This window comes from Heterocephalus glaber, unplaced genomic scaffold, assembly GCF_053883595.1.
Source record: "Heterocephalus glaber isolate CG9 unplaced genomic scaffold, H.glaber_assembly_v1.0 deba00001504, whole genome shotgun sequence".
In the NCBI taxonomy this organism is placed as follows: Eukaryota; Metazoa; Chordata; class Mammalia; order Rodentia; family Bathyergidae; genus Heterocephalus; species Heterocephalus glaber.
The window spans coordinates 37351905-37371650 of NW_028258324.1; the positions used below are offsets into that span (position 1 = coordinate 37351905).

Below are 19746 nucleotides of genomic sequence, written 5' to 3' on the forward strand. Positions count from 1 at the left end.
TAACCATATTCATAGTATTTTAATTATCTGTCCATTTATATACTTAATATAGGTTTATGTGTGATAAAATTATCCAATTGTGCTTCATGCATTTACTTTTTAAAAAACCCTCACCATTTTCTGTACTTGATCCTCTTCTTTTTTGAAACTCTCATTTAGCTTACCTTCCTAATATATTTTGTTTTCTTTCTTATGTAAAATGGAGCTAATAATATCTACTTCACAAGTAGTGAAGGTGATTAAAAGAGATAAAGTATATAAAATATCCATTAGAGTGCCTGACACAGAGTAAGCAGTTAGTAATTGTTACATATTTGTAGTAAAAATTGTTGTTTTTCTCACACAACATATATTCATTCTTTTCCTAGATAAAAAAATATATATCTATGGAATAACTGCTTCCTCACCCTTACCCTATGTGACTTGAATAGAGCCAGCATGATGCCTAGATTCCTTCAGCACAGGGACTGTTTCACCTGTATCCCAGGAAATGGTGGGAAGAGAAATCTTCTGACCCTGTCCTTGGTCTTTAATTTGAGAGGATTTGAGACTGGAGTTCCTGTAGTTACAGTACCACAGCAAGAAGGGAGCCTGTAGGTATCACAGGCCACAACACGGAGAATGAATATACAGGGTGTGATCAATGAATACAGTGAATACTTAAATTTTAAAAATATTTAAAAGCTACATTGCCATTAATTCGCCTTAAAATATTCCCCCTTGCTTTGAACACAATTATCACATCATTCTTGCCACTTTCTGAAGCAGTTCTAGACCCCTTTGTAATTGTCTTTTCATGGCTGTCTAGATGTCCTGAATTGATTCAAAGGGTTAATGGCAATTTCTGCCAAATGAAAACATTATGGCATGTCCTCATCCACCGTATTTACCAGATCAGCCCCGCCGTGGGATTTCTGGTTCTTCACTAAAATCAAAATGACAGTGAAGGGTAAACATTCTGAATCAGTGCAGGACATCAAGACAGCCATAACAACACCAATAAACACTCATGAAAGAGGACTTCTGAATGGGTTCAGAAAATGGCAAGAACAATGGAATGAGTATGTTTAAAGCAAGGGAGACTATTTTGAAAGGGATTAATAACAATGTGTACACTACTATAATAAATTTTTATAATTTAAATGTTCGCTATATTTTTTGATCATACCGTGTAACAGCACCACATGAATGCAAATACATATCCTGGTTTATTTACTGAACCCTGAATCTAGTAGTTATATTCACTTTTTTTTAGATCTGGGGATGAAGCCCAGGTCCTTGTGCATGCTAGGCAAGTACTCTACCACTGAGCTATAGCCTCCTTTAATTATGAGAGACAATAATATACAATATTTTTTTCCTTAAGACAATTTAGATTTGGTTCTCCATTGCTTGTAATCTAGAGGAACCTATCTTAGACATTACTGTAATCACATCTTTTTCCTAGATTCTAAAAATGGATACTTCTTCAATAACCTTTTTCTGGTGCTAGCCTTTCTCTATTTATTAACCCTAAAAATCTAACCTATTTTTAGTGTTTCAATTACTCTTATGATACTATCTTATCCTATTTTCTCTTCTGAGCTATATTCTCTACTACTTCTATCAGCTGAATATGTCTTTCCATAATTCTAACCTACTGGAATAAAAACATACCTATCTTTACAATGATATTTCCAGAAAACAACTGTTCCACTTCTTAGTTTCCCAAGTTTTTTGTTTTGCTTTGGTTTGTTTTTTGTGATAAGTTAGGTGACAGTTTCAATAAGACCAACATACTAAGAGACTTACACTGTATTTCTCTCTATCTTTCGCTGCTTCTGCTGGGGATAGAATACAGGGCCTCAAATATCTAGGCAAGCACTCTACCATTAAGCTTTATCCACAGCCCTGAGGGCTTATATTATCAACAGGGATATTTATTTCTATCTGTACTATGTCTATCCAACTTATTAATATTTAACAATATTCTCTATTTATACCTTGGTTATATACATTCATGTTTTTACTAGCTAATATCTAATTTATTTAAATATTTACAACTACAATCTATTTAAACATTGCTCAGAAATTTCATTTCAGATTTTCTGAAAAGTTTTTAGAAGTTAAACAAAATTGCAAATAAGGATTTTAATTCTAAATTCAATTTTCCTCTTTGAACTTATTTTTTCATGTGGGATATAATTTTTCTTTTGTTGTAAAAAATTTATGGCTTCCTTTCTTAGACTGTCTGAAACTACAGATATGAGGTGTGATCAATACATACTGTGAACGTTTAAATGTTCTAAAATATACTACAGTAAAGGATACATTGCCATTAATCCCCCCTCAAAATATTTTCCCTCACTTTGAACACACTTATCCCACAATTGTTGCAACTTTCTGAAGCAGTTCTGGAAGTCTTCTTTTGTGTCTTAGTTGCCCTGGCAACTAAGGCTGCTTTGATGCCCTGAATTGATTTAAAACGTTCAACATTTCATGGTCATTTTGACGTTGGGGAAGAGCCAGAAGTAATATGGTGTGAGATCTGGTGAATAAAGTAGATGAGGGCACTCCATACTGTTTTTCCAAGCCTCCCTTTCCACTGGATGGTACCCTGCAGCAGCATTCACCATTATTATTATTATTTTACTTTTTTTGGTACCAGGGATTGAACTCGGGACCTTGCACCTGCGAGGCAGGCAGCAGAACCACTGAGCTAAATCCCTAGCGCCCTCACCATTATTTTTTATCACACCTCACAAAGAAATAAAAGAAGACTTCCACAACTTAAAATGTCAACAACAATTCGATAAGTGTGTTTGAAGTGAGGAAAAGTATACATACGGGAATTAAGGATAATGTGTATTTTTCTGTAGTAATTTTTAAATTTAAAAAAAACCAAACACTATATATTTTGATCACAGAATCTATTATTGGTGCCATCAATAATTTTAGACTAGGAAGATGAGATAAGGATATTTCCGATGAAGTTGTGGTTGTAACCCAGTCATTTGCATGGGGATTAACTCTTATAATTAGACTCTGTTAATTTCATAAGAAAGTCCAAAGTGTTGTCAACAATCAACCAAAATCTTCATTGTGACCTTAATGCCCTCTCAAAAACTAAATTTATAAGGCCGGGGATTTAGCTCAGTGGTTTCGCCGCCTGCTGCGCAAGCGCAAGGACCGCCCCCCCCCCAAAAAACTACACTTATTTTGAATGTATTAATTTCATTATATATATAGATCTCCTGATTTTGGTGTACTCTGTAGGCATTTGTTGTGAGTGTTTTTTCTTCATTATAAAACCTAGCTCAAGCCTATTTTGAAAATATTTGTTCTGAGTGAGGTATGTTTAGGTTCAATCAAATTGAAGGCCATCAGTAAGTTAATTTATTGAAATTCCATTTCTTTCACATCATGTCATTTGAGACCTTCCTTACAGACAGCAACTCAAAAAGGCAGTAAAAGTAGAATATCTCCCTCTCTCTCTCTCTCTCTCTCTCTCTCTCTCTGTCTGACTTACCATTCTTCGAATCTCTTGGTCACTTGAATTAATACAATCCATAAAGAACTGTACCTGACTGACTTTAAGTGTTATTATTCTTACTATCAAACGCCACAAAAGCCATAAATTTTTCCCCAAAGTAACTTCAATTTTTCCCCCTTCTCCTATGTAGGCATTTCTCACTTCCCACATTCAAGAATACAGTAAATACCTAAAGCTATAGACTTATCTCAGTCTCTTTTCCCTTTCACACATCCCACATAATTAGTGTTAATTTTTCTTCCTAATTTTACCAAGCCATCCATTGGATCAAAATTTTTCTGATGGCTGTATTTTTCATCTCATATCTAAAATCCTTAACTTGTCTTTTACAATATTTTATAAGCTATCCTTCTTCTAACTTGGCATCCCATTATTCATCCTTAGCACATAGCCTCATAGTGTTACAAACACAGCAACATCAAATGCTTACAAAGGGGCCGGGGTTTTAGCTCGGTGGTTCTGGCGCCTGCCTTGCAAATGCAAGGTCCCAAGTTCAAAAAAACAAAAAACTATGAGTCAAATGTTTACATGTGCTATATGAACAATTATAAACAATCTATTGAGGTACATATTATATGCTGGTTTTATAAATAAGTGAGTGCCCTTAGGGAAAATGATAAATTCAGTAAATTGTTCAAGCATACAGTATAAAAACTAAGGGGATTGGGATTCTAAACTTTTTGTTTATATCTTTCTACTACTTTCTGCTCTGCTCCCCATATATACCACTCAATTTGGGCTACAATGCTTTTTTTTCCCCACAGTTGATATCTCTTCTGCTCAGATTTTGTACTGTTTTACAACCTTTGAAAATGAAAAGGAGTCCAGAAGACCTGAAATGGAATCCCTATAGTATTTTTTTTCCTATTGTATTTTGATATCTCTAACAGCCAAAAAAATTTTTCATTGAGTTTTATTTTCTGTATTTTATTTTAGAAAAACAATTTTTTCAGCTGAAAATATAAAGGTATATTATAATCAATTAATGCTTGTTCAAACCACACTAGTCTCCCAAACCCACCAAATGCTTAGACTTGCAGGGAGTGTCCTCTCCATATCTTTTTGATAATCACTGAATCTAACTTTATGCTTCTTGGTGCAAGAGCTATACTATTTAGAGCAACAATGTAAATTCATTCATAAAGCAGATTTATCGGTATTCTAATATGCCAGGTCCTACAAAAAAAAAAAAAAGGAGGCTGGTAGTTCTAAAAGTGTTCTTGAATAAATACTAAAGGTAGTCAAATCAATTAGAGATTCTTTAACATTGTGAGGGATTAAGACCAAGTGTGAAAATACGAAAACTGCAGGAAAACCTACTCTCCAGAAAAATGCACATATGAATTCTGTATACAGTTTCCACAGGAGTTATGAACTCTAAATCCCAATCACCTACCACCAGTTCCACAGACTCAATGAAAAACCCACTAACAAAACTAAACACCCTGGGACAAGAATTTTCACTACAGTGCTTGTTAAATAATCCTTATTATGTCTTGAGCAGTGCAATGTGTAAAAAAGCTACTTAAATATTTGCCGATCCATAATTCTCTTACAAAGATAACCAGATAACCCAGCAAACCGTTTTCCTCCATTAGAAGCCCTTTAGTCAAAGGATTTTAAAAGTCCCAAAATCCCTTTCACTAGTGACAATTACCTAACAACAATAACTCAAAAATTAAAATTTTGCTATTGACCTGTGAACTACACTATCATTCACTAAACTCGGTCTTCTAGTTTTCCTTCTACGCCCTTCAAACTCCAGGCTTCCTCCTTCGCATCCCAAAAGCTACCTCTAGAGCCCCATTGCCCTCAGGGAAACGGAAATAACTGATGCTCCACGAAGGACACACTCTCAAAGCAAGTGACAGTAGAATCCTGTGATGGCTATAACTTCCAAACCCTTTTCTCAAACCTCCAGGAGGTAAAGAGACTTACCTCAAGTTCTAGGAAAGCAGCGGCGACTGCTCATAGATCTGGGACCAGTTTTCAAGGCGCTTCCAGCCCTTCCCGTCACCATGGTGACTTCTAAGTGTAAGGCTCTAGCTTTCCTCTTCCCGCGATATTTCCCAAATGCACGTCACCAGGGTGGGCCCGGGCCCCGCCCCTAATCGAGCCCGCCCTCTCCTTAAGGAGCATGATTGGACAACTGAGCCCTGCCTCAAGCTGTGTGCGTGACCCTACTGTTTTTCCCCCTTTTTTTCAAAATTCGCCAGGTTGTTTTTGCAAACGCTGTAGTTCCTGTAGCAGTGCTTCTGCTTGGGCGACACAGAAACCATTTCCTCACTTTTTCATTTCACTTAATAGAAACTTCCTCTCCATCCTGTAGCCCGCCAGGACTTCGCGCACGCGCACGAGCGACCAGAAAATGGCGGTGGTAGTCGCCGCACTTTATTTTAAATTAGGGGATCCCAGAAATCATTGCGCGCAATTGTAACGAATTTCCGTTCGAGTTTGTATTTTAGGCGCCATTTTCGAGTGAAGGACCCGGAGCCGAAACACCGGTGAGAGCGGGGAGGGGGTGGGCCTATACAACTGCTTCCAGCGGTGGTCTGAGTGGTCTGTCCTGCAGGTAAAGTGCTTATTTTCCCGATCAGATTGTCACATTCTTATTAACTGCACTGTCCGCGGGAGCAGCGAGTCCGGGCGGGCTGAGGCTGTGCGGGATTCTCTCGCTGTCACCCCTCCCCCCGGCGGCAGGGGCACCCTCGCGCCTCCCCCGCGCCTCTTCCTCGAGCTGCTTTACGCGTTTCTCTGGGAGGCAGCAACCCTCGGGACCTCTTCTCAAAAACTCTGGTCTCCGACGGGGTGAGGGAGCAAAGCCTTCGTTTCCTGAGGCACGGGTCACCGGGTCTGAGCCTTTTCGTGTTTCGGTACCCAGCGGGCCTCCGCCCCGCGCTCCCGGGAGACAAACTCCTGCCACCCCAAATGGTTGAGCCCGACCTGACGCTGCCGGAGTCCGATTTGGAAACGGCTGGTGGTCAGTCCTAGCTTCTGCCCTGCTTCCCGCCTGGACTGCCGAGGAGACCTCGAGTGCCCCGGGCCGTCCGTGCGCCAAGAGGTAAATGGCGGGGTGAGGAAAGCGGGCGGCTGGCCGCCGTGTAGTTTTTCCTGCTCCGGAGTTGATGGCCACTCAAACCTGAAGCTACTGCGAACTGTGTCTAAGAGTGCGCTTGCATCCCTTAGTCCCGAGTGCGTGGGAATGTCCTCAAAGGTCCACTTATAGGAGTTACTTCGTTGAGAAAGACGACAGAGGTGTTCTTACACGCTATACTGCAGACGGATAGCCTTTAAAACACACTTGATCGGTCCTGGATTTCCGGGCACGTCTAGGTTTTTACACTTGTAGGTCTTACTAAGTAAGCCAGTCCGCCTTCTTGCCGCTTGGGTGGTTTTTGGCCCCTTTCCTGAGGACCTGCAGCCTCGGAGTGGAGTTTTAAGATGGGACTCTCGGGAACGGGTGGGCCGAGGTTTTCCCGAATGGGGCGGGCTGCTGCAGAGTCTGGTGGGGAAGTGCGGGTGACTTATTCCCCGCTCTCCTCCGGCCCAGCGACCATGCCCCGTAAAGGCACCCAGCTCTCCACAGCCCGACGCAAAGAGAAGAGAACACCCTCGTCCCCAGACCCCGGCAGCAGCGACAGTGAATCGGAGCTGCCGTCGGGCCGCGCCGAGAGCCCAGCCGTCGCCGCCGCAGGTAAGTGACCCGCCGCGATTCGGTCGGAGCGTGCGCAGGGGGACTGGGTGCGTCGGAGAGCAGCCCGAGACTGGCAGGGGTCGTGGGGCGCAGGCAGAGGTGTATGGTTGACTTCGAAAGACCAGGGTCTCCTGTAGAGCAGCTATGGAAAGCCATCTGGCGATTTTCAGAGATAGGATTCGAGTGCAGTTTCGGTGTAACGGTGCTGGAGAGGATGGGGGCGTGCGGAGTGCTTCATTTGTGAATTTCTGTCACTTTTTGGTAGGGTACTATTTTCATTAAAATCGGCATTATCGGCCAGGAACTTGTGAGCCTTTTTTTCCCCGGACTCAACGTACTGTAACTGAACGAGAAAAGTTGCTTGACCCTAGCCCCACCTCCGTGGTCTCAGGTTGCCCTTAAAACGGTGATAATTTATTTGAAAATTGCTGTGCCTTTTTGAGTCCAGGAACTGAGTAATACTTATTACGAAGTTCCTGTGACAGTGTCCTTGAAAGCATGTAAGCTTTTCAGGTGCTGAAAGATACGGATGGAGTACTGGATCTGACTTAGAACCTTAGGATCTAGTCTCCTGGTTAGGATAGGAAACGGAATTCAATCCATTTGTTGTGTTTTCTTTCCTGATCTAGTGTTTTGATTCCCAAGTATACTTTGGTTCTGTAGATTTTATGAATGGTGGCATTTCTTTCAAGAATTTCTATTTTTAGTAAAGCTAAACTGAAAGACTAATTAGCATCCCCGTGAATTTAGGATAATACTATATTTGTATGGGGAATAGAGATTTCTAGGTTTCTAAAGTAACGTTCTTCCATTCTTTTTTTTAAAAATATTAGTAGGCAGTAGTCTTCCAAACTTAATACAGGCTTTTTTCCCTTCCCTTCCTTTTCTTTTGACTAATTTAGAGACTTCAGGTGAGCAACTTGATAACCGAAGTTTAGAAGAGATTTTGAATAGTATTCCTCCACCCCCACCTCCAGCAATGACAAATGAAGCTGGAGCTCCTCGGCTTATGATAACTCATATTGTAAACCAGAACTTCAAGTCCTATGCTGGGGAAAAAATTCTGGGACCTTTCCATAAGGTATTTGCCCATTTCGGATAACCATTTGTAAATTAATACATCTTTATTACAAGATGTTTCAATTTTATAACTGTTCTGCCTATCTCTATAAAGTTTTCCTCATTGAATGTTTTTGTTTAAAAGGAATGTTTCCCCTTTAGCTATTAGAATGACTTTTAAATCTGGATTAGAACTAGAATGTGATCTTAAGGCATTGTAGCTTGTGATACAGGAGAGTATGATGTAAGAAAACTCAAGTTGTGTGCTAATAACAAGGAAAAATTTTAAGTGCTTGTAGTTTTTACTGCAAGTAAAAAGGCAAGCAGTTTAAATTAAAATCAGTAGTATTACTATGAACGTTTAAATTTTTAAATTTTTTCCTGTTTTTTTATACAGCGCTTTTCCTGTATTATTGGGCCAAATGGCAGTGGGAAATCCAATGTTATTGATTCTATGCTTTTTGTGTTTGGCTATCGAGCACAAAAAATAAGATCTAAAAAATTGTCAGTCCTAATACATAATTCTGATGAACACAAGGATATTCAGAGTTGTACTGTAGAAGTTCATTTTCAAAAGATAATTGATAAGGTAAGGGGTTTTTTTGTATTTACTTAGTACAACCTCAAGTAAGAAAGACAAAAGACTTAAGTACATTACACACGTTTTATCATTGTTGGTTTAAATCAGCTTTTTAAACTGTATAATGAAAGCAAAGAGATAATGATTTCATTACTTTTAAGACCATATTTTCTTTTGGGGCAGTGGTGGTATCTGAAACATAAAACATTAAAAATTTAGAGGAAAATTATGATTAGTTTATGGTAATCGTTGCATTTGGGAAAAAAACATTGAGCAGATTCAGGATCCTGAGTGCTAGTCTGTTAGTATAAATTTGGGCTCATTTTTAAAGTTATATTTTATTCCATAAGAATAAATTAAACTTGAAAATACAGTAGTCGACTGATCTGAATATCTCCATTATTTCAGTGCACATTCAATTTATTATTAGTGGTCTTCTGTATCTGTGATGTCAAAGAACTTTTCTTTCACTTGAACTACTGTGATTTAGCACTTTGGAAATGGGAGAAGTATAAGCCGACATGTTTTCTGGAAATAGAGACAATTATAGATCAGACGTCTTATTTTGATTGTTTACTACTTGGTTCTGTGGTTCTTTTGGTATTGTTTGGGGAGATTTTCATGTGTTTGATGATTAACTTAGGAAATGGTTCAAAAATGACTGAATATAGCCTAAAAAGGGAATCTAATTGCAGGTGACTTCACTTCTGGGACTTTTTTTCCCCCCCTTTCTTTTTTAATATAAAAAGCTTTAATTACACCAGAGCATATATTTTACCTTGTTAATGTATTTTTTTCTACAATTTGGATTTGAAAATAGATGCCAGTAAATAAGATTTTTATTCCATTGCCTGTGTATATTGGATTCATCTATAGTTGAAAAGCCATAACTTCAAAATCACGGAGATTTTTAAGTAAGCTTTTATGTTAGAGTAGATTTGCCTATGATTTCTTTTAAAAATCAGAGAATGTAGTTGTGAATTCTTTACAGTTCTTTTTACTTCAATTAATGGCATGTTCTCCTCCACCACCACCACCAAAAGTATCATTCCAACATTCACTGCCTTGGTTTTTCTTTTTATCATCTCATCCTGTAGCTTTTTTAGGTGGACTAGTAATTTGGTCTGTCAGTGTGATTATTAATTTGAGTCAGTTTATTTTGGTTATGGTGAAACTCCTTGGTTCTTATCAGTCCTAGTATGTTTGGAGCTGGAATTTTTATTTGCTTGGTTTGGCCTTTTGGAGATCTTTGAGAAAGCAAGCAAACAACTTGGAAAAGTATCTGTTGTTTGCTAAGCAAGTTTATTTTTGAGAACTACTAACAGTTTTTGCACATGTTCAATTTAAGTATTTAATCCATAGAATTAGTTTCATTATGAATTGAGTGAAATTTGAAGCAGAACAGTGACTTAATGCCAACAGTTGTTTTCTTGTTTTATTTTCCTTCAAAACAGGAAGGGGATGATTATGAAGTCATTCCTAACAGTAATTTCTATGTATCCAGAACGGCCTACAGAGATAATACTTCTGTCTATCACATAAGTGGGAAGAAAAAGACATTTAAGGATGTTGGGAACCTTCTTCGAAGCCATGGAATTGACTTGGACCATAATAGATTTTTAATATTGCAGGTAAATTTATTAAAAACTGCAGACTTAAACTCTTGTTCTTTTTTATTTTTCTCAATAATGGTAGATTGAGGGTTTACTCTGTTGGATCCTGTATTTTTGAGCCCTTAAAGTACTCTAGCAGCACATCATGATTTACATACTGTAGTCAAGATGGGAATCATTATATGCTGCTCTAGAAATTTAAGGAAATTCATTCAAAACTATACTTTCATCATTATATGTTCATTTGGATGGACTGACATACTTGTTCCACTCTAGCAGCACGTAAATATTGGCGTCGTGAAATAAATATTAAACACCAATATTATTGTGCTGCTTTAGTGTGACAGGGATATAGCAACTATTTATCATTTGTATTTCCCTTTAAGATGAAATTTTAAATGAGATTCATTATCTTTCAATAGCCTGTCCTTTTTTGTTTTTATCTCTTCTAATAATAACAAAAAAGAAAATGAAATCTATATACTTTGTTTGGCAAATTTTCCTCAACACCTAATTTTATTTTATCTTTTAACACTTGAAGTAGTTAACTAAAAGTTTATTCTTCAAATTGGTTTTTGTTTTGTTTAGAATGACTTTCTTGAGCTACTACTATTGGTAGATCAGGAAATAATTGGTATTATATTCTTAAGTAGCACAACTCTTACAAGTTTTTTTTAAAGTACAAAAATTAAGTGCCCGGTATTGGTATTAAGTTGATTTTGAGTAGAGAATGTATTTTTTTAAGTAAAAGTATGTTTTATCAGCATTGTTTGGTAAGAAAACCCTCTTTTCTTCTCTATGTCTTAATCTTTCAAAAAAAATTTTTTGTAAAACCATAGCATTTTCAGATGTTTTAAAATTACTGTTGGATTCGAGGGCGGCTGCTTATTCCTACCTGCTATCCAGAGTCACCTAGGAGCATAATAAGAAAAGTAAAACTATCCCCTTAAGCAGAAGTTGCTATTATATCTTGTGCTACTGATTTTTAAATAAGTTGAGAATTTTAAATTGATGCTAACTTTTCTTGGGATGGCTGACTGTTCCCATTAACAGTTAGCAGATGTTAGCCCGTATTTCCAATTTAGTATATATTCTTCAGCTATTTTTTTTTAAATACTACTTTTAGTCATATATAATGTTCAAGGTAAATCAATAACATTCTGGAAATAATTTACTTAGTATCCTTTATTATCAAACACTATGTATTTGTGATATTTCTATGACCCAAACTTATTTTAAAATGTTAGGAAATCAGTTGCAGGTGTATTTCTAATATGAAATTACAGTTGTGTGGGGTTTGTCTTTAAATCAAATTGAATTGTTTATCATATTTTAGAATTTTATTTTATTATAGATAAAAATATCTTTTATAACATTTAATTTACTGATACTATTTCACAAAAAATTACACTTGTGTTTATCTTCTGCTTATTCTTTTCTGTTTCTTTACTGTCATCCTGGGATAATCAAAGTTTAACAAACCTGAGCAAAGGCTTAGCAAAACAAGACTGTATTCTAGCTCTTGAAGGGGAATTTTTTTCCTTCATTCAGCTTATTTACATAAAATTCAGTTAATAAAGGAAGCTAATGTAATAATTTCCCAAAGAAGTAAATAATTTGTAAATTGTCATTTATATTAAATATGTGCTTCTGAAGAACTTAAAATAGTTAAGCCATTTATCCTCATGATAATATGAACCTTTTTCTGTGCTCTTAACAATTAAATTGTTTTGAAATATTCTTCCTGAATAATACCAAGATGAAACTTCCAAGTTAACAGATTCAATTTGATGTGATTAAATTTACAGATAAGAACCTTAAGAACTCAGCTGTTAGAAGCAGAAACTGGGATTAGACTAGGCAGAATTAATGGCGCACTGTTAAGTTTAAGGGAGAATAGGAGTAGTTTCTGTGGATTTTTTTAGCTTTTCATCAAAATTTTAGATTCTTATAATAGAGATACAAGGCATTTGAAGGTAAGTAAGCTTGTGGTTTTTATTGCCTTCTCTCCCACTGTCTAACATTTATCTTAAAAACTGCCCATGACTTTAGAGGCTGTGAAATTGGAGACAGCATAATAGTGTTACCAACCAAGATGTAAATGATTATTTTCAATAAAATAATATAGGCCATTTGGACAGTGGTAGTGGTTAACACATCCCAAGTAACCTAAATTTAGTAAAAGTAAAATTTTATTTTTAAGATTAAAAAGCAGTAAGTTCTAGGCCACGGGAGTAAAAAAAAATTTTATAATATTCACATACTAACTTAGTAGGTTTTCAAAGTAAGCACTTTTAGTATTTGGGTTCCTTTAAGATTTCATTAATTATTCCTATGAGTTTCTAATGAGGCACTGTGCAAAGATGCTATAAGTAATACAAAGATGGTTAAAACCTGTTTTGGGGGGCTGGGGATTTAGTTCCACCACCTGCCTTGTAAGCGCAAGGACCGGAGTTTGATCCCTGATACCCCCCCCCCAAAAAAAACACCTTGTTTTTTTATCAGTAAAAAAAGACACTTATGCATTCCCTCCAAAAGTATTAGATTATTGCCGGGGATATAGCTCAGTGGCACCGCTTGCCTGGCAAGTGCAAGGTCCTGGGTTCGATCCCTAGTACCTCACATACACAAGTATTAGATTATGACTTGGTGTGTTTGCACATGCCTGTAATCCCATCATTTACTCAGGAGGCTGAGGCAAGAATATCAAGTTTGAGGTCAGCCTGGGCAATTCAGTTGAGACCTTGTCTCAAAAAAGGGCTAAGGATATAGCTCTCAGCACTTCCTGTGTTCAATCCCCAGTACTCCCTTCCCTCCAAAAAGGCCACAACTTTAATTTTGTCAGTTTGCAATTTTTTGTTTTTGTATTACAAGATCTAAGTTTATTGTTTTCTACTTTGGAGACTAAAACTAGATCTGAATTACCTATCACCCTTTTTTTCAGTGTATGTCTTCTAAGGTTGAGCTGGCATATGAACTTTTAAGGTTCTAGTCTTTTTGGACTGTAGAAAAATGCTTAGGCTATAATATCAAAAGTTTCAGCCTTATTAGTAATATGCACCTCAATTTTCCAAAAGGTGTCTGATTCAGCACCTCAACTGTGGAAAAAAAAGAATATAGGATGTTGCCCCTAAGCATCCATGTACGAAGTCCAACCACAAATGCATCCTATTTGTGTACTTCTTAAACACAGATACTAACCTTAGTGATTTTGTTTCTTGGGCTGTGGTAGCTACCAAAGACCAAATTAGAGTAAAATGGGAAAAATAAAGTTTAAGGCAAAATTAAAATTCAAAGCTCAAAGGGGTTGGGATTATAGCTCAGTGGTAGAGCACATGCCTAGCATGTGTGAGCCCTTGGGCTTACTCCCCACACTGGGGGCAAAATTTTTGTTTTCAAAGCCCAGTAATTCTGGGCCATTTGATTTTGATGCAGACATCTATGTTTGTTTTAATCATTCAAAGTCTTTATTTTAAAAAAATTTTATAGCTATGTATTGAGTTTTTGATAGTTATGTCTACTAAAACTTTGATTATAATATTTTAATAAAGAAAAATCATTCTCGCTCTTCATTTCTCTTAGATTTGATTATCAGTGGTATTATTCAGGGGTGGTGAACAGGCTGTTTATGTCACTGAAAGCTCTAAAAGGTTTGGCATCACTGGTATAACTAAATCACAGTATCCTTGTTTGCCACACAAAAAGCCTTCAATAAATTAAAATTTAAGGCCTTGTTAGTATATTTACTCTGTGTGTGTGTTGCTGGTGGTCAAACCTAGGGCCTCACACATGCTTGCCAGTTGCTTTGCCACTAGTTACATCCATAGCCAAGCCTCTGATATAATTCATAAGTGAGAAAACAAGTGTTTAAAACCTTGCTTACTATGTTTCAGGCGAAAGTAGAGATAAGAATGTGGGGGTTAAAAAATTTTGCTAGCTTCAGATACTATCTTTATAACAAATTGAAACACTTCTGTATGTTTTTGTGCCACCATTTGTGATTTGGAGCCTTGACATGAAAGGGTAACTGATAAATTCAGATTGGTGCTTTTAAATAAATTATTTCTGAAATATACTGCCTTACCGCCCTAAATGAAAACTTAATTCATATGGGATGGGTAAATTTTCTGAAAAACAAGTCGTCCCCTAAGCACAGACTGTTCAGTCCACAAAGTATGTAGTAAATAGCACAGAATGGGAGGAAAAGGATTAGGATGCAAAGATAGCAAGAAGTTAAGACACGTAGAGGACATTGAGGAGCAGAACTGCAAGAAAAATCCTTGGTTTTCATTGGAAAACCATAGCAGTCCAAATAGTCAAAAGTCAAGTCTTAAGTATGGGCTAAATGTTCACACACCCTCTTGATTCAATAGTGCTGAGCTGAATACAGTAACTGGTCTTTTCAAAAAATGAATGCAGTATAGTATGACATCTAAAACTAAATGTTATGTGGGACTTGAGTTGGAACTATTTTGATTCATAAATGAATTTGCCTTTTAACATTTTTTAAAGCTGGACGTCCTTATTAGAGTGAGAGGAAATGAGCTGTATATCCTTCATCTTCTTTGGGAAGAAGGGAACAAATAACCAAAACAAGCAGCTTCTCTGCTTTAGCCAAAGCTAGGCTGTCTCCTAGTGGCTGTACACCATTTCCTCAAGAAATAATTTGGCCAGGAAACATGATGCTATTAGAAATATTTTTAATCTGTGTAAACTATGCATTAGATCCAAGATTTGGTTATCTGAAAAATGTAGACTTAATAATACTTTTATGGTAAATTGATGAAATTCCTTTTGCCATGGTTTTTCAGTTATAGGTTTCAGATATTCAACTTAATAGGTAGTATATTAAAATATTGTCAGATATTATTGTTTGGATAAATCAAAACTACAGCCTCTAGATGGATGGTTCACAACTAGGAATAGTTCTCTACCCCTCTTCTGTAACAGCTAGACATTTTGGGTTGTTGCAGCTGATAGAGGGGTATTCTACTGGTACATGGGTCAGAGATGATGTTAAGTATTTTTACATACCCCAGTACAACTCCCACAACAAAGAATACCCAGCCCAAATAATAGTAGTGCAACTATTGATAAACCCTACCTAAATAAAAACTTCAAAAAGACTCTTGATTTCTTCAATGACTAAATTTGTCCTGTTGTAAACCAAAGTTTTGGGCATTCTTCTAGGCTTGAATTCTGTCTAAAACTTAAACTATGTTTGCTGCAAACATTTAGGAAGAACTGACAAAGAATAAATTAGTGCACAGAAATATCCATTTAGTTTATGTACTGATATACATAAGGTACTGACTTATGGAAAATAAATGACAGACCTGTTGGATAACAATTTCGTATGGTGCTAATGGAGTGTCAAAGTATTGAAAAGTGATGGCCTATAATGCTATTATGCTTGTCAAGATTTTAAAATGAGCTGTTTTGTTACCTTTAATTTTTTTACATAAATAAAAAACATTATGTTGAGATGTTTGTTTAAATATTACACCTTTTAACAGTAACAAGTTTTATCTCAAATTTTGAAGTTTGAATCAGACATTTAAAAATGAGGATTGCTAAGATATTTTTGATGTGTAATTGTTTTTCTTGCTTTTCTTAGCTATTTTGCTGAAAATAAGACATGTATTTGTTATAATCATTACAGTAGAGTATAAGGCTACTTCTGTGAAGTAAAGTAAAAGCATTTTGTCTGGACATGTTCAGACAAAATTTTCTTCACCTTCAAATTAAATGGCTCCCTGGCAGATTTTTCTTTTTGTCTGTAGTTGAAATGCATAAATACAAATACTAATCTAAGATTTTAATTGGAGTTCAAAGTTGTTAGGTTGGTGATCATGAGCAAAAGTTTCCTGTGGTACATGTTCGAAGGCCATTTTCTCTAGTCAACATGATCGGTTGGGTTTCTTTTATTATTACTAAGAAATAGTTAACCTTTTCAAGTTAAGGCTTTCGTTTTAGAAAATTAGAACATTAAATTTTAAACAAGCTTATGAAGCCCTTTACTTGTTCAGGTGTTACATAACTATATATGTAACTATAGATAAACTATATACTAACCACCCTGAGGCAGGTACAGTGCAGCTCTGATTACGTTATTAATGGTTGGTAATGTCACTGTACTGGTCAAATTGCTGATTACATCAGTACTTTGCTGAATTTTGCTTAATAGAAAAATTTTATTAAGAACATTTAGATGGAGAACTTTCTTTTGGCTTGGGGGGGGTGTGTGTGTGTGTGTTAGGATTTTACAAGAAGTTATGTAAGGTACACATTTCTTACTCCTTATTTTAAATCTTTAAGTTACTTCATGAACATTATTTAGTTGTTCATTACTCTTGAGTTTGACTGCCTCCAGTTCTCACTTAAAATTGATTTAAACGTACAATGAGTATGAAATATGACTTTTTTAAAGGGTGAAGTTGAACAAATAGCTATGATGAAACCAAAAGGCCAGACTGAACATGATGAGGGTATGCTTGAATATTTAGAAGATATAATTGGTTGTGGACGACTAAATGAACCTATTAAAGTCCTGTGTCGAAGAGTTGAAATACTAAATGAACACAGAGGAGAGAAGGTGAATCTGTATTATAATTTTATTGTAAATCAGAATGTTTCATTTATGAATTTAAAAATTTTACTGAATCAAATAGCCTGTAATAGTTTTTAATTGAAATCTTTACAATTTTAGATTAAAATTTGTTTTTATATTGTCAGTATTTAAGAGGAACATGTTCTTTGTTAATACAGTTTTTAATGTTGGCAGATTGTGTGAATGAGGTGTATATTTGATCTTTAAATTCTTAATTTTGTAGTTAAACAGAGTTAAAATGGTGGAAAAGGAAAAGGATGCCTTGGAGGGAGAGAAAAACATAGCCATTGAATTTCTTACCTTGGAAAATGAAATATTTAGAAAAAAGAATCATGTTTGTCAGTATTACATGTAAGTACCTTAATTTGTCAGTTATATATTTCTGTCCATTCAATATTAGCTTTTTATAGTAATATGAACACTGATATGAAAAAATATCTAAAGCTTGTTTTCAGTGATAAATTCATTGAATTAGGATTATTTGCAACTTATAAATATTGACTTTTTAGTATCCTAGTTAAAATTGGGAGGTTTCACAAGTATTTATTTTGATACTTTTACATATACAGTAGTCCCCTCAGATAAAGGATGATAAAGTCCCAAGACCCCCAGTAGTTACGTAAAACCATGGCTGGTACCAAACCATTATGTATACTATTTTTTACCTATATGCCTTGCAGCAGTGTCATAGTACAGGGTTAATCTTTTCTCCATGTTTTATGCCTGGTGCTCCTTTGCATCACTGTGAGTGACTAATGGTGGTGAGTGTATACAGTGGGAATACTGAACAAAGAGGAAGATCAGGGACCAGGATAGTGTGCAATTTAAAACTAATAAATTATTTCTGGAATTTACTATTTAATATTTTCAGACAGTGGTCAACAGTTGGTAACTAAAACCATGGAAAGCTATACAGAGATAAGGCAGGACTACTTGAGATTCTTTTAAATTCTTATGATAGCAGATCTAATGTTGTTTAAAACCTATTTTATTCCTAAATTCCAGCTTTAAAGTTGGAGGGTTGGTTACACCATAGTCCTAGGTGATTGTAAGTTGACTACAGCAGCAAATACTTCAGAAACAGCTGATTTTACTGCAATAGTTATACCGTTTTTTGTTTTGTTTTGGAATTAGGGATCAAACTCAGGCCCTTGTGCTTGCCAGGCATGTCATTTTGAGATATCTGTTTTTCTCTTTCTCTAGTTATGATCTGCAGAAACGAATTGCTGAAATGGAGATACAAAAGGAAAACATTCATGAAGATACCAAAGAAATAAATGAGAGGAACAATATACTGTCAAATGAAATGAAAGCTAAGAATAAAGCTGTACAAGATACAGAGAAGTAATAATCTTTTGGAGAGTACTAAATATATTTAGGCTTAATATTCATTATGCATATGTCTATATGTTAACTTCGGGCAAGGTATGAGTGTAATACATTTGCCGGTATGTAAGATGGTCTCCTTTTAGTGTGTAAAAAAATACTGCTCTGCCTCCAACTCATTACAGACATACCCAACACTGGTATTAAAATAGTGGAGGGTGCTGCCCCCTAGTGGCCAAATGCAGTTACAGAACCAAAGCATTAGACCTAATAGATTAATCTTTTAACTTTTATGGTAAAATTTTATATATCTAGATGTCGTCTCTGAAAAATATATTTCCATCTTAGAAAAGCAAAAAAAAAAAATTCTTCATAATGAGAAATTTTAACTTTGACTCGGGAAATCAGCTTAGAAGAGGGATGATTTTAGAATCCTATCTACTAAGAGTTTGGACATATTTATAGAGGAAGTGTCCCATAAAAAGTATATAACATAGGGGCCAGGGATTTAGCTCAGTGGTTTCACTGCCTGCTGCACAAGCACAAGGAACCGAGTTCGATCCCCAGTACCAAAGAAAAAGAGTATATAACATGGTTTTAAAATAAATTACTATCCAAAATAATAACTAGTACTTTACTTGCTTTGCTAGGAAACTCAATAAAATTACAAAATTTATTGAGGAAAATAAAGAAAAATTTACCCAGCTGGATTTGGAAGATGTTCAAGTTAGGGAAAAATTAAAGCATGCTACTAGTAAAGGCAAAAAACTGGAGAAACAACTTCAAAAAGAAAAGGAAAAGGTATGTGCTCTTTTACAATCTTGAAAATTTCATGTCTGAATATCAGATCTAATTTTTATTTTTTACAGATGTGCTTCTCCTTGTTTCCTTAAGAGTGTGAATTAGAATTCTGAATGTTCCGTGTTACCATATGATTTTGTCCCCCAAGAGGAAACCTTGCATATATTGAGTTTTAGAGTATATATTACACTATGTTGTTGAGAAAACATTTATCAGATCAGTAGTTCTATTTTGGTGATAATAATTTTCTTTTTCCCAAAGTAGTGGTTTAGAAAGATTTTTGAATAGGTATTACAGACTTTTAAAATATTATGTAACTCATACAAAAATCAAGCCAACAGGGTCAGAGGAGAAGGCCTGGCCTCTTGCCCAAAGAGAGATGGGAAAGCTCAGAATTTACAAGGTATGAATTAGCTGTTCTTAGGTTTAAAAAAATGAACTTTGGACCAGAATGTGAAAAGGCCTACTCTGTCTAGAGTAAGATTCAAGTAATTCAAGTAAGATTCTAGTAATTTGGGGTCTCTTCAAATA

General features: G+C 35.9%; 2 protein-coding genes across 15 annotated transcripts in view; one reads left to right on the forward strand and one right to left on the reverse strand.

Moving 5' to 3' along the window:
* Positions 1-5625, reverse strand: part of Ift80 (intraflagellar transport 80) — a 125988-nt gene extending 120363 nt beyond the window's left edge. For 6 of the 7 annotated variants that reach the window (XR_015440911.1, XM_087186455.1, XM_087186452.1 and 3 more), the window contains exon 1: positions 5471-5625. The gene's annotated coding sequence lies outside the window, so the exon portion shown is untranslated. The remainder of the gene's footprint in view (positions 1-5470) is intronic. The other variant, XM_087186456.1, reaches the window with a different exon arrangement.
* Positions 5626-5894: 269 nt separating this feature from the next.
* Smc4 (structural maintenance of chromosomes 4) overlaps positions 5895-19746 on the forward strand; it is a 34313-nt gene continuing 20461 nt past the window's right edge. For 2 of the 8 annotated variants that reach the window (XM_087186448.1, XM_087186451.1), the window contains exons 1-9: positions 5895-6036; positions 7083-7226; positions 8129-8307; positions 8683-8874; positions 10320-10496; positions 16909-17073; positions 17312-17439; positions 18292-18432; positions 19065-19215. In XM_087186448.1, the coding sequence (XP_087042574.1) occupies positions 7088-7226; positions 8129-8307; positions 8683-8874; positions 10320-10496; positions 16909-17073; positions 17312-17439; positions 18292-18432; positions 19065-19215 (1272 nt within the window). In that variant the 5' untranslated portion in view covers positions 5895-6036; positions 7083-7087. Of the gene's footprint in view, positions 6105-6413; positions 6594-6802; positions 7227-8128; positions 8308-8682; positions 8875-10319; positions 10497-16908; positions 17074-17311; positions 17440-18291; positions 18433-19064; positions 19216-19746 lie in introns of those variants that run through there. The other 6 variants (XM_087186447.1, XM_087186450.1, XM_087186446.1 and 3 more) reach the window with 3 other exon arrangements.